Below are 14,615 nucleotides of genomic sequence, written 5' to 3'. Positions count from 1 at the left end.
TCTTCAGAAATGGTTCTTCCATGTTTTGTTGATCAGCATTTTGTAAGCTAGTTTTCCGTTAATGTGATTAATTACTCTTTGTTTTCCCAGCTTAGACAGCCCTATTTTATGGTTTTGCACTTCTGTTATGAACATGTCAGATAAATAAGGGTGTGGGGAGATACTTCAATCTTGTAATTTTTCTATAGCACTGAAAATTGGCTTTAGTGTCACTTATGGATATGTCAGCTAAAATGAGAGTTCCTTATGAGGCAGCTTGAGAATGTTTGTATTGGCATTTCTTTAACTGATGTTTTATAGAAGAGCCATTGGAACATGATTTCCCTCTAGGACAAATAATGAACAACTGTGATAGTCATATTCTAACAGTGCCTTTCCCACCATTGTTGTTAATGTTGTGTCAGCACTTTGATTATAAACACTCTTTTTCATGGTTTAGTAACTGAGCTGTACAGAAACCACTCCATGTTGTAAATTGATATACGCTGTTCATCTCAGCGGTGATTTTTTTGTGAAACCAAAATTTAAAAGTACCTTGGTATTGCTAAAAGGGGATTTTGTGAATGGTACTAGGTGAGGGAAAAGGATCTAAGCAGGAAAGGTGCAACATCAGAATATGATCTGAAGTTATACTCTTTGATCCAGCTTCTAACTGCTCTGGGGTGGGGTACACAACAGAAAAGTTCTTTCAGTGCTGTACTTGGGAGGCAGGAGGAGCAGCCACTATTGGAGTAATCATTTTGTAACAGAAATTTCAGCATGTTTTGGTTTTGTTTTAGGAAATATTAGTTGACTAGCAATATATCTGTATCTTTATAATAGTGATTTTACAATGGGTGTTATTGTTCCTAGAAAAGCCATGCTCATAAACATTAAATAAAACAGGGCTGGCAATGAGCATTCAATGTGGAGTTGTATTTATTTATTTTGTTCTGCAAGGCTAAACAATTTTAGTATCTTTTCAGGTTAGGTTGGAAGGAAGTTCGGGTACACTAAAAGACTAGTAGAAATCATAGATGCCCATTTAAAATATTCATTTAAGTAAAAAAAAAGTAGGGAATTTTAAATTACACGTATTTGATGGAAAAAGTTTTAATTTCTTTGTGTGTCTGTGGGTTTTCTTTTTTTTTTTTTAATATAAAAGTAGTAAGTATTGTTAGGAAAGTTTCCCATTCCCATCACTCTCAAATTCTTAAATCTCATTGTTAATAGAAAACTACTCATACTGTTTTGTCATTCAGCCTTTCAGATGTTTTCTGTGCGTAAACTAATATTGTATTTTGATGTTCTTGAGAGATGCAAATGGTGTCACAGTTTATTTAATGTCTTAGTCTTTTCATGTAATATTACATTGTATAATTTTTAATAACTAAGTAATTGTTGGATTTGCCATATATTGTTCATCACTTTTAATTTTTAAACCTGAAGCTAATTTAAAAATTCAGACATTACAAATAAATCTATGTAACTGACCATTCCAGCTCCTCCCAGAGGTAACTGTTTTCTCTGTTATGAACAGAAATGAAATAATAGTCAGTGTACATTCCTACTTGTGCATAGATATAAATGTTTACCTAAGGCAGATTCCAAGAAGGTAGCTTGGTTGTCATAATTTATATTCATTTAAAATTTTGATTGATAATGCCAAATTATTGTCCAAAGCCACTGTTAAAACTCACATACCGCCAAAACTACTGATTTCCTGATTTAAAAATCTGAGGCTAATTCTCATTATTTCATTTTTCATTTCCTTTATTCTTGAAATTGGGTATCTTTTGTGTATTTATTGGCAATGAAGATTCTTTGAATCTTTTGCCTGTTTTTCAAAAGTGTAGCTTTTTAAAAAGTATTTTTTGGCTAATTTTGTTTTATATTGGAAATTTTTAAATTGTTTTATGTTAATTTATTTAGTATTTTATCCTTTAGAATTTTAAAACTTTGATATAGTCAAAACCTGTCTTTTGTTTTTTTTAAAATGTTATGTTAACAAGCCATTTATCCTAAATTCATCAATATTTTTGCCTACAATTTCTTTCACTAGTTCTGTTTTTGAGTATAAGTCTGTAAATAAATTTATTTTATATTAACCCATTTTAGGTGTTCTTCATTCCTTCCTGCCACTTTTGGTTCAGCCTGGTGTCATTTTCCTTCATTCAGAAGATTTTTTTTTAGCAGTTGTATAGTGTGGATTCTTAGGAGACAAATTCTCTTAGATTTTTGTCTCTATGAGATTATTTTATCTTTATTTTCAAAGGATATTTTCCCTGCAAATAGAATTCTAGTTTGCCAGCTTTTTTCTTTCAATATTTTATGGATATTGTTTCATTGCCATTTGCTGCCAATGTTTCTGGCTGGATTTCAGATGGAATTCATATATTTGTTTACTGAATATGTCTTTTTTTTCTTCTGCTTTTAAGATATGTTCTTCATATTTGGTTTTCAGAGTTTTGACTGTTAAGTATTTAAGTATGTTTCCTTTGTATTCATCTGCTTGCAGTTTGCTAGGCATCTTGATTCTATGGATGTCTTTTATCATCTTTGGAAAGTTCTGTGCCATTATCTCTACAAGTATATATATTTTTTCATCTATTCTTGTTTCCCTCTTCTTGGAATCCAATTATGAGTAAATTGAATAGGTTGTTATTTTCTCTTTATTGCTGCTGTTTAGTTGCGAAGTTGTGTCTGTCTTTTTTTCAACCCTGTCCAGTAATTCTAATATCTTATTTGTCTTGCTTCTAATTTTATTGATTACTTTCTTGATCATGTTATATTTTCTTGCTTTTAGTATACTTTGTACTCTTTTTGATTGTGTGATGAACATTTTGTCTGTAACGAATGAAATTAATATTATTTCCAAAAAGAGGGTGCCCCTTTGTCAGATTTTTAAAGTAGAGGTGAAGTCAACTTGATTGTACCTGAGCAGGGTCTGAGCTGTATTCTAGCTTTTGTTTGATTCAGTCCACTCTGATGTCAGGTGTTTGGAGAGTGGGATCAGGACCTTGCTTTCAACAATGTCCGTATTCTGGGCACTGTAAGGACTCTAGCATTTGTTTGGTTTCCACAGCTGGGTTGGCATTGTTTAAAAATTTGGGAAATTTCTCTTTGGTTTAGAGCAGCTGCCTGGATTTGGGGTTATGGAGAGTTTTCTTTTTTCTCCAGTTCTTCTTGCATTTTGTATCACAAGAGAATTATTAATGACAGATACATATTTTATTCCCTGCTGAATTGCTATACCTAGATCATCTACTGGCAGTGTTATATTTAAGTAGCCTGGAACCACAATTAACCTTTCACATAGTTGACCACTGCTATTGTGTGTTTATGAAATGTGTTACATTTATTAACTCATTTCGGGAAGTAGTATTTTTTCCTCTTTTATAGGTGAAATATCTAAAGCAAAGGAAGTAGGTAAGTAACTAGCCAGAGGTCATACCAGTAGTAAATGGTAGAACTGTGATTTGACCTTGGCCATCTGCATTTTGTTAAACACCAGGTTGTAGCTGGCTCTCTAGTTTAACTATTCTTCCTCTCAGTTAAATTGGATTCATTTAGCCTGAAGTTTGATGGCACAGACTAACTAAAATGTTGCTTTTGCGTAAAATGGTATTATTTTTGAAGGTGAAGTGGAGCTAAATTTACCAATTTATTCTCACACCAATGAGAGGTTTTATTATTAGCTACGTTAGTAAAACAAATGGGGACACAGATCATTATGTAATATATGCTGCTTGATAACAGTTTTTTATGATATGAGTTCTTTTGAGGTGATTAATAAAATGAAATCTTATTTATAGAAATGAGGAAATGGGGAGTTGGTTTTGCCCTTTGCTTTTATTTTCTTCAGTTTTATTGAGTGCAAACATGTCTTCTCCCTTCTCAGTTGTGAGCTTCCCAGACCAGGCACAGTTCTCCTGTTTATTTCGGTTCTCTACTTTGATGTCTTGTGCCTTGCCTTGTATATAGGGCAGAAGATACTGGAGAAAAAGAGTGTGGACATTTGGTCAATAAAGCCTGAGCTTAAACTCAGTTGCTGTTTTTGTTAGTTGGGCTTGCCTGGTGGCTCAGATGATAAGGAACCTGACTGCAATGCAGAAGACCTGGGTTCAATCTCTATGTAAGGAAGATCCCCTGGAGAAGAAAATGGCAACCCAGACCAGTATTCTTGGCTGGGGAGTTTCCTGGATAGAGGAGCTTGGTGGTCTACAATCCATAGCATCTCAGAGTCTCACACATTTGAGTAACTAACTCTAGGGGTTGGAAAATAAAACCTGTGGATTCAGTCCAGCTCACTGCCTACTTTTGTAAATAACATTGTAATTGGGATATAGCCACACCCATTTGATTACATATTGTCCTATAGTGGCAGAGTTTAGTTGCAATAACTTCATAGTTATACAAAGCCCAAGGTAGTAAATATCTGGTTATTTACAGAAAAGTGCAAATCATTCTGGACTGGATGGTTTTTAGGTCCGTAATTCAATCTCTTGATTCTTAGTTTCCTGTGAAATTAGTGACTTAATAAGTTCTTGTTAAATAAGGCAGGTAAAATAAATGTCTACACATGGACATCACCAGATGGTCAACACTGAAATCAGATTGATTATATTCTTTGCAGCCAAAGATGGAGAAGCTCTATACAGTCAGCAAAAACAAGACCGGGAGCTGACTGTGGCTCAGATCATGAACTCCTTATTGCCAAATTCAGACGTAGATTGAAGAAAGTAGGGAAAACCACTAGACCATTCAGGTATGACCTAAATTAAATCCCTTATGATTATACAGTGGAAGTGAGAAATGGATTTAAGGGACTAGATTGGATAGATAGAGTGCCTGAAGAACTATGGAATGAGGTTCGTGACATTGTACAGGAGACAGGGATCAAGACCATCCCCATGGAAAAGAAATACAAAAAAGCAAAATGGCTGTCTGGGGAGGCCTTACAAATAGCTGTGAAAAGAAGAGAAGCCAAAAGCAAAGGAGAAAAGGAAAGATATAAACATCTGAATGCAGAGTTCCAAAGAATAGCAAGAAGAGATAAGAAAGCCTTCTTCAGCGATCAATGCAAAGAAATAGAGAAAAACAACAGAATGGGAAAGACTAGAGATCTCTTCAAGAAAATTAGAGATACCAAGGGAACAGTTCATGCAAAGATGGGCACAATAAAGGACAGAAATGGTATGGACCTAACAGAAGCAGAAGATATTAAGAAGAGGTGGCAAGAATACACAGAATAACTATACAAAAAAGGTCTTCACGATCCAGATAATCACGATGGTGTGATCACTCACCTAGAGCCAGACATCGTGGAATGTGAAGTCAAGTAGACCTTAGAAAGCATCGCTACAAACAAAGCTAGTGGAGGTGATGGAATTCCAGTTGAACCATGTCAAATCCTGAAAGATGATGCTGTGAAAGTGCTGCACTCAATACGCCAACAAATTTGGACCACTCAGCAGTGGCCACAGGACTGGAAAAGGTCAGTTTTCATTCTAGTCCCCCAAGAAAGGCAATGCCAAAGAATGCTCAAACTACCGTACAATTGCACTCATCTCACACGCTAGTAAAGTAATGCTCAAAATTCTCCAAGCCAGGCTTCAGCAATACGTGAACCATGAACTTCCAGATGTTCAAGCTGATTTTAGAAAAGGCAGAGGAACCAGAGATCCAATTGCCAACATCTGCTGGATCATGGAAAAAGGAAGAGAGTTCCAGAAAAACACCTATTTCTGCTTTATTGACTATGCCAAAGCCTTTGACTGTGTGGATCACAATAAACTGTGGAAAATTCTGAAAGAGATGGGAATACCAGGCCACCTGATCTGCCTCTTGAAAAACCCATATGCAGGTCAGGAAGCAACAGTTAGAATTGGACATGGAACAACAGACTGGTTCCAAATAGGAAAAGGAGTTCGTCAAGGCTGTATATTGTCACCCTGCTTATTTAACTTCTATGCAGAGTACATCATGAGAAACGCTGGGCTGGAAGAAGCACAAGCTAGAATCAAGATTGCCGGAACAAATATCAATAACCTCAGATATGCAGATGACACCACCCTTATGGCAGAAAGTGAAGAAGAACTCAAAAGCCTCTTGATGACAGTGAAAGAGGAGAGTGAAAAAGTTGGCTTAAAGCTCAACATTCAGAAAACTAAGATCATGGCATCTGGTCCCATCACTTCATGGGAAATAGATGGGGAAACAGTGGAAACAGTGTCAGACTTTATTTTGGGGGGCTCCAAAATCACTGCAGATGGTGATTGCAGCCATGAAATTAAAAGATGCTTACTCCTTGGAAGGGAAGTTATGACCAACCTAGATAGCATATTCAAAAGCAGAGACATTACTTTGCCAACTAAGGTCCATCTAGTCAAGGTATGGTTTTTCCTGTGGTCATGTATGGATGTGAGAGCTGGACTGTGAAGAAAGCTGAGTGCCAAAGAATTGATGCTTTTGAACTGTGGTGTTGGAGAAGACTCTTGAGAGTCCCTTGGACTGCAAGGAGATCCAACCAGTCCATCCTAAAGGAGATCAGTCCTGGGTGTTCATTGGAAGGACTGATGCTGAGGTTGAAACGCCAATACTTTGGCCACTTCATGCGAAAAGTTGACTTATTGGAAAAGACTCTGATGCTGGGAGGGATTGAGGGCAGGAGGAGAAGGGGACGACAGAGGATGAGATGGCTGGATGGCATCACTGACTCAATGGACGTGAGTTTGAGTGAACTGTGGGAGTTGGTGATGGACACTGAGGCCTGGCGTGGTGTAATTCATGAGGTCACAGAGTCAGACACGACTGAGCAACTGAACTGAACTGAACGTACATGGTTTCTGGCATGCTTTTTGAAATGAATTAGGACACCACTGAGTGACTTCACTTTCATGCATTGGAGAAGGAAATGGCAACCCACTCAAGTGTTCTTGCCTGGAGAATCCCATGGACGGGGAAGCCTGGTGAGCTGCCGTCTATGGGGTCGCACAGAGTCGGACATGACTGAAGCGACTTAGCAGCAGCAGTAGCAGGCCTTTAATATAGTCTCCCTTCTTCTAATAGAAGACTTTTCATTTTTGGTAACCAATTCAATGACTTACTATCCTGATGGAACTATCACTTCCTACTTCCTAATTCAGTTCTTTCACTGCAATTGAAGATGTTCAATACTTAATACAATTAGTATATTTGGTCGGTGCCAACCTTTGTGTATATCAGACATTGTACAGATTCTTAAGAAAACTCGAGCTGCTTTTCAGCAATGGTTAACCTATTTAATTTTAGACTGACCAATTTTCTTTTCTGACAGTAAGGTATTATTTAAACAAAGAAAAGAAACGTTAAAAATTGATGTGTCTGATATTGTCTTCTACCTAGCTATTAACATAGGCATAGGCTGCTCTTGGAGGAGAAGCAAGGAAGGCTTCCTGGAGGAAATGATATTTTGGCAGAAACCTGAATAATCAGTTCAGTTCAGTAGCTCAGTTGTGTCCGACTCTTTGCAGCCCCACGAATCGCAGCACACCAGGCCTCCCTATCCATCACCAACTCCCACAGTTCACTCAAACTCACGTCCATTGAGTCATTGATGCCATCCAGCCATCTCATCCTCTGTCGTCCCCTTCTCCTCTTGCCCTCAATCCTTCCCAGCATCAGAGTCTTTTCCAGTGAGTCAACTTTTCGCATGAAGTGGCCAAAGTACTGACGTTTCAGCTTTAGCATCATTCTTTCCAAAGATCACCCAGGACTGCTCTCCTTTATGATGGACTGGTTGGATCTCCTTGCAGTTCAAAGGACTCTCAAGAGTCTTCTCCAACACCACAGTTCAAAAGCATCAATTCTTTGGCACTCAGCTTTCTTCACAGTCCAACTGTCACATCCATACATGATCACAGGAAAAACCATAGCCTTGACTAGACAAACCTTTGTTGGCAAAGTAATGTCTCTGCTTTTGAATATGCTATCTAGGTTGGTCATAACTTTCCTTCCAAGGAGTAAGCATCTTTTAATTTCATAGCTGCAGTCACCATCTGCAGTGATTTTGGAGCCCCCCAAAATAAAGTCTGACACTGTTTCCACTGTTTCCCCTTCTATTTCCCATGAAGTGATGGGACCAGATGCCATGATCTTAGTTTTCTGAATGTTGAGCTTTAAGCCAACTTTTTCACTCTCCTCTTTCACTGTCATCAAGAGGCTTTTGAGTTCTTCTTCACTTTCTGCCATAAGGGTGGTGTCATCTGCATATCTGAGGTTATTGATATTTATCCCGGCAGTCTTAATTCCAACTTGTGCTTCTTCCAGCCCAGTGTTTCTCATGATGTACTCTGCATAGAAATTAAATAAGCAGGGTGACAATATACAGCCTTGATGTACTCCTTTTCCTATTTGGAGGCAGTCTGTTGTTCCATGTGCAGTTCTAACTGTTGCTTCCTGACCTGCATACGGGTTTCTCAAGAGGCAAGTCAGGTGGTCTGGTATTCCCATCTCTTTCAGAATTTTCCACAGTTTATTGTGATCCACACAGTCAAAGGCTTTGGCATAGTCAATAAAGCAGAAATAGGTGTTTTTCTGGAACTTTCTTCCTTTTTCCATGATCCAGCAGATGTTGGCAATTTGATCTCTGGTTCCTCTGTGTTTTCTAAAATCAGCTTGAACATCTGGAAGTTCATGGTTCATGTATTGCTGAAGCCTGACTTAGAGAATTTTGAACATTCCTTTAGTATGTGAGATGAGTGCAATTGTGCAGTAGTTTGAGCATTCTTTGGCATTGCCTGTCTTGGGGGATTGGAATGAAAACGGACCTTTTCCAGTCCTGTGGCCACTGCTGAGTGGTCCAAATTTGCTGGCGTATTGAGTGCAGCACTTTCACAGCATCATCTTCCAGAATTTTAAATAGCTCAACTGGAATTCCATCACATCTGCTAGCTGAAAAATAAATAGTAGTAAAGAAAGTGGAAGTGAAAGTCACTCAGTCGTGTCCAACTCCTTGCAACCCCATGGAGTATAGTCTATGGAATTCTGTAGGCCAGAATACTGGAGTGAGTAGCCTTTCCCTTCTGAAGGGGATCTCCCCAACTGAGGGATCGAACCCAGGTCTCCTGCACTGCAAACATATTCTTTCCCAGCTGAACAACAAGGGAAGCCGAAGAATACTGGAATGGGTAACCTATCCCTTCTCCAGCGGATCTTGCCAACCCAGGAATTGAACCTGGGTTTCCTGCATTGCAAGTGGATTTTTTAAGAACTGAGGTATCAGGGAAGCTCTAGTTCAAATTAATTTACAAATGAATGACTTGAAAGGTTGACATCTTTGTGTTTCTACCAGACCAGCTTGTTTGACCTATGTGAGGAATATTGAGTCCCAAAAAGAAAAATGGTATAACTGGATATGATTTTATTCTTTCCTACTTATTTTTTTCAAATTAAGTAAATTAAAAAGAAACCATGTTATCATATAATATCATGTAGATCAAAGTAGCTTTACTTGACCACAGATTTTTTTTTTGTCCTTTATTAAGAAATATGATTTCTACTGAAGTAAATCATGGCAAAAATAACTCCATGGCAAATCAGTGTTTTTTAACTCTATGTTAAGTCTCTGAAGCCTGAAGTTTTCTTTCCTTAGTACTCTCACCAGTATGTGAACACAGTCTTAGCAGTTTTGTGACGCTTTGATGATTTTCAGGATTTTCGCTCTGCCTATTTTGCCGTATTTTCTAATTTATTTAACAAATTCTCATGGAGGGTGCTCTGTCTATTGGGTGTCATTATAAAGAGTCACCTAAGAAATTTCTGCCAGCACTCACTGAGCTAACAGTTTAGTGAGGACAGCAGAAGAAATTCAACAAATAGTTAACAAGAGTAACAAGAGGGAAGTAAATGAGCAGGGAATTAGGAGACCCCTTCTTGAGGAATCAGCATTTACACTGAAATGTCAAGGATGTGTTCATTTTAGAGGGAAACTCAAGGAAGGTGGGATTTACAGAGTTCAGTTGATTCAATCTCAGATGAGAGGAAGATTGTACCTTCTAGCCTGAGCTAGAATGGCTGGTTGATGCCATTGGTGGGAAGCTGAAGGAGTATAGGCTTGGGAAGAAGACATGAGTTCAGTCTTGCACGTATGTTTGAGATTCCTGTGGACTGTCAGACATGACAGAAGTTAAATGTTTGCGTCAGTGATCTTCAGGGAATCAAGGTAGTGCATCAGATGCCCAGCAAACAGGTATGGAGAGAGGAATAAATAGGCCCTACTACAGAAATTACAGTGTTTAAGGAGCTCGAAAAAGATGCCTGTAAAAGAAAGCTAAGGATCAGCTTGAGATGGAGGACAATGAGGAGACTGTCTGGTCATAGAAACCACAGGAAGAAGCTGTTTTGGGCACAATCAATTATGTTGAATGCTGCCAAGAAATTAGGCAAACCAAGGACTTTGAATTGTCCATTAGATTTTGTGAGAGGGAGGTATCAAAAGAACAAGTTTCATGTTGTGGCAGGTGAGAGTCTTCTCAACTCCACTTAACTTCTTGAGTCTACAGGTTCCACTTTACAGGATGGTCTTCCTGTTGTAGTCGTGTGCTGCAGCACATGTGCCTGTTCCTGATCCTAATCAGGTGTATGGAGCAGCCTCCATGCTGCTGTGCTATTTTTAACTCTGCCAACTCATCCCTTTAGGCTTCTTCTCACTACTAGTTTCATTAATCAGACAACTAATTCTCTCAGTGTCTGTACTCCTCACAGTCTGCAACTCTCCCTTCCCACATTCCCACTTCATACTCACATCTTTTTATATTGAATGAAAGTATCTGACCTTGTGTTTTATTTTCATTCTGTCTCTAGAAAGTATGTTAAATTACTGGAAAAATACTGAAAGTCAAAAACATTTTATGAAATAGTTACTGAATAATTTGGATGTTATTGAATAATTCAAATTATTCCATTTTTCATTTTCAGTATTTTGAGTGTGAAATTTTCCTTTTGTTGTGTGTTTCATCAAAACCAGTTCTTTGAAAGGCCCCTGGAATATGGCTTTACACTAAAGAATGTTCTCTATCAAGTTCTTGAGCTGGGTTTGTGATGAATTCAAATGGATGTCCACAGGGCAGCTAATGTGGACCTTTTGCTACTGTGAACCTTTAATAATCACCAGGGAAAACTTCAAATCAGTGTGTAGAGACTTCCAGACAAATAAAACCATTGAAAATTTCTTGTATTTTCTTTCTTTTATTTTTTTGCTCCCTATTAAGAGTTCTATAGATATGTTGATCCTCCTCAGTAGTTTTGGTGTTATTCTCACAAAAATAAATGCTGCAGAGTTTGACACCCCATTATTATTAGATAAGTTAGAGGGATCTAATCTTCACAGGCTTGGGCAAAGCTGTCAAAATCATTTAAAGGAGATCACCTGGGAGAATAGATAAAGAAATTTTATATAGACAGCTTGAAGGAAAAAAAAAAAAACCCACCAAATAACCTGTAACTATTGAAAAAAAGATACTAGTGCAGTAAACTGGGAGTACAAGCTTGAGGTTGAAAATAAAAACGTTGCTTAGATATTTAGTTAAAAATTCTAGGTCAACAGAAGTCATTGCATTACTTTTTGGCCATGTTTTCTTATGGAGTTTTTCATAAAATTGTAATGAGAAGTGATAAGTATATCTTTATTATGTAAAGGGAGTCATCTTGGAGTAAAAAGTATATGCCAATCTAAGACACATAAAAATGCCAAAAATAGAGGGCTTTCCCTGGTAGCTCAGTGGTAAAGAATCCACCTCCCATTTCAGATGACATGGGTTCAATAGCTGGTCCAGGAAGATCCCACATGACACAGAGCAATTAAGCCCATGTGCCACGACTGTTGAGCCCGTGTGCTAGAGCCTGGTAGCTGCAACTGCTGAGCCCATATGCAGTAACCACTGAAGCCAGCATGCCCTAGACCCGTGTTCCACCACAAGAGAAGCCACAGCCATGAGAAGCCCACGCACCACAACTAGAGAGTCGCTCTAGCTCGCCGCAATAAAGACACAGCGCAGCCAAAAATAAATAAATAAGTGCAGTTATTTTTTAAAAGTGCCAAAAATGTAAAGTCAGTGTGGGGAAGATAAAGGAATACATTTTATGGCACTGTTTTCTGTTTTTCTGGAAAGCCTGCATTTATCAGAATAATTTTTCCAACAATATTTGCCCACAGAAAGACCCAAGTGATACTTTTGTGAAGAGTGTTCTTATAAAGAACTTCCTGCTTATCTCTATATTAGAACAAAGCCTGCCACTACTCTGTGTTTTAACCCTCCTGTATTCAGGAATGGATTCCTAGAACTCAAGGGAGTCGTATGTGTGTGCCCTGTTGTAGAATGCTGGTACCTACCTCTCCACACACCAGTTTCTGAGTCACAGGTCCCCCCAGCAATGGCGTTCTTGATGCTAGAATAATGACAGTTCCCTCCAGGAGATACACACACCCAGAACACTTTTGGTTGTCTCTCACCTTCCCATCTCTCTTTTTCCTCTCCCTTCTTGAACTGTTAAGAGATAGTCCTTCATGAAGTTCCTGATAGTTTTAATTTAAAATAAAAAAATAGACTGTATGGGGATATTTAGATAAATAGTGCTGACTTTTATTACATGACTCTAATAATTATGTGGCATTTGTTTCTGCCCTAGGAGTGCTGTCTCTGCAATTTGAGAGGGGGTGCTCTTAAGGAAACTAAGAACAATAAGTAAGTAGTGCGTTAATTGTGCGGAATTTCATCATTTCCTTCTCCTCTGTTGAGTGTTGAACTTCTGGGTTTACAGTGTGCTTTGCTTCTCATTGTTGTACACATGCGTTCCACAGCTTTGTTTTTATTAATAAGTTAAAATGTTTGATCTTTTTAAAAATAATTTTTAATTGGAGGATAGTTGCTTTACAATGTTGTATTGGTTTCTGCCATAAAACAGCATAAGTCAACCGTAAGTATCCCCGTGTCCCCTTCTCCTTGAACATCTCTCCCACGCTGTTCCACAGCTCTTGCTGTTCAGGTGCAAGGTGGAGATTTTGTACGTTTCCAGAAGCCATTACTGACAGCACATTTCTGCTGGGTGAAGGTGTTCTCAGTCTGCTTCTGTTCTGTCTTTGACATCATAAGGAGTAATCCCTCTTTCACTAACAGAGCTTGAAGACAGCCTGTATTCTCGTGCCACTGGAATTCTTGTTTTTAATTTGATGAATGCTGCTGTTGTCATAAAAGCAGAATATGCCTGAAAACAATGAAATCTGTTATCTTCAGATAAATAAAATCAATTATAATCATAGTGTTAGAACAAAACCATTTACTTTTAACACCAGTAAATTAAGAAAGTGTATATTCTTAAATAGAAACACAGGGAGAAAAGATTGATTTTACAGTTTAAAGGGGACAGTTGGAAAATATGAAGAGACTCATAAGTGAACAAAAAAGATGGGTAATGTTTCTATGGCAGCAGCTGAAATGTATTTTTGCATGAATTTTATCTTTATGACCCAATTTAATCATTTAAGATGGGGCCAGTGCAAATTATAGTTTCCTATAAATTAGAGACTTGTAGAAATAATTTAGGTATAGGTTGTATTATGGCACTTGGGAGCCACATCCAGCCCCAAGATATGTTTTATTTGACTGCCACCATTTTATGAATTTAATTCAGATTTTAAAAGTTGAGAGTTATATAAAAATCCAGATTTTCATCTTTACTTGGTAAATGATTGTGCATCTTTATATGACAATAATCAGTTAGGATGAGAACCTGGCCTAAAGAGAGTAGACATTCTCTAGGTTACCATGATTTACCAGTATATGTTTATTTGGTTTCATCCTGCCTGGCCCTATGGACACTGGAGTTGAGACTCCTGGAGTAATATAATGTAATGTCATGTAATCATGTGCATGTACACATGTTTCTGATTGATTATAAGGGAGAATAAAGGCATTTATCATTTCTGTGTTGGTAAAGTTTAGTCTAAGAGACTGTGTGTTTGCTCAATTTTAGATGTTCATCTCTTAGTCTTAGTTAATGTGATTGACACTGTGCTGAAAACTATTGACTGGTTCTGGGACTGTTACATGAATGGTGCAGACTGCCAGTTCCTGTAAAGATGGAGGCGATAAGGACTTCTCTTCCTTCCCTTGGACTAGGACAAAAAGAAGTAATGTTTGCTATAAATTATAACATTTATTTAGATATGAAAGAGTACCCTGTTGGGGTTGATACTTATTCTCTCTCCTGGTGGTCTTTAAAGGCAGGATGGAGTCTTACATTATTTGAATGAAATAACATGCTTTGACTTAAAAATAAGTTGACAAATTTGATAATTCTTTCAAAATCTCTTTAAACCTCGAGTCTTTATGTTTGTTTGAGGCATAATACTTATGAGAAACTTAATAGTGTTAATGAGGACGTTGTCATTTTTCTGGAGTGATTCAGAATTTGAAAGGAGATGCACAAGGTTTTTGAGTAACCTCCAGGAGTTGGTGATGGACAGGGAAGCCTGGCGTGCTGCAGTCCATGGGGTTGCAAAGAGTCGGACATGACTGAGCAACTGAACTGAACTGAGCACAAGGGTTTTAGTAGGAAACAGGGAACAAGTTAAATTTCATTTCCCCTTATCTCTT

At 37.9% G+C, this 14,615-nt stretch overlaps 1 protein-coding gene across 3 annotated transcripts in view; it reads left to right on the top strand.

Moving 5' to 3' along the window:
• The window catches only part of KDM4C (lysine demethylase 4C), a 409,790-nt gene that overhangs the window by 274,947 nt on the left and 120,228 nt on the right, over positions 1-14,615 (top strand). For all 3 annotated transcript variants that reach the window (XM_027549308.1, XM_027549310.1, XM_027549309.1), the window contains one exon: positions 12,649-12,704. In XM_027549308.1, the coding sequence (XP_027405109.1) occupies positions 12,649-12,704 (56 nt within the window). The remainder of the gene's footprint in view (positions 1-12,648; positions 12,705-14,615) is intronic.

Source organism: Bos indicus x Bos taurus, chromosome 8 (genome assembly GCF_003369695.1).
Source record: "Bos indicus x Bos taurus breed Angus x Brahman F1 hybrid chromosome 8, Bos_hybrid_MaternalHap_v2.0, whole genome shotgun sequence".
Taxonomy (NCBI): Eukaryota; Metazoa; Chordata; class Mammalia; order Artiodactyla; family Bovidae; genus Bos; species Bos indicus x Bos taurus.
The sequence above is the reverse complement of the archived record's forward strand: the minus strand, read 5'-3'. Positions and strand labels throughout refer to the sequence as shown.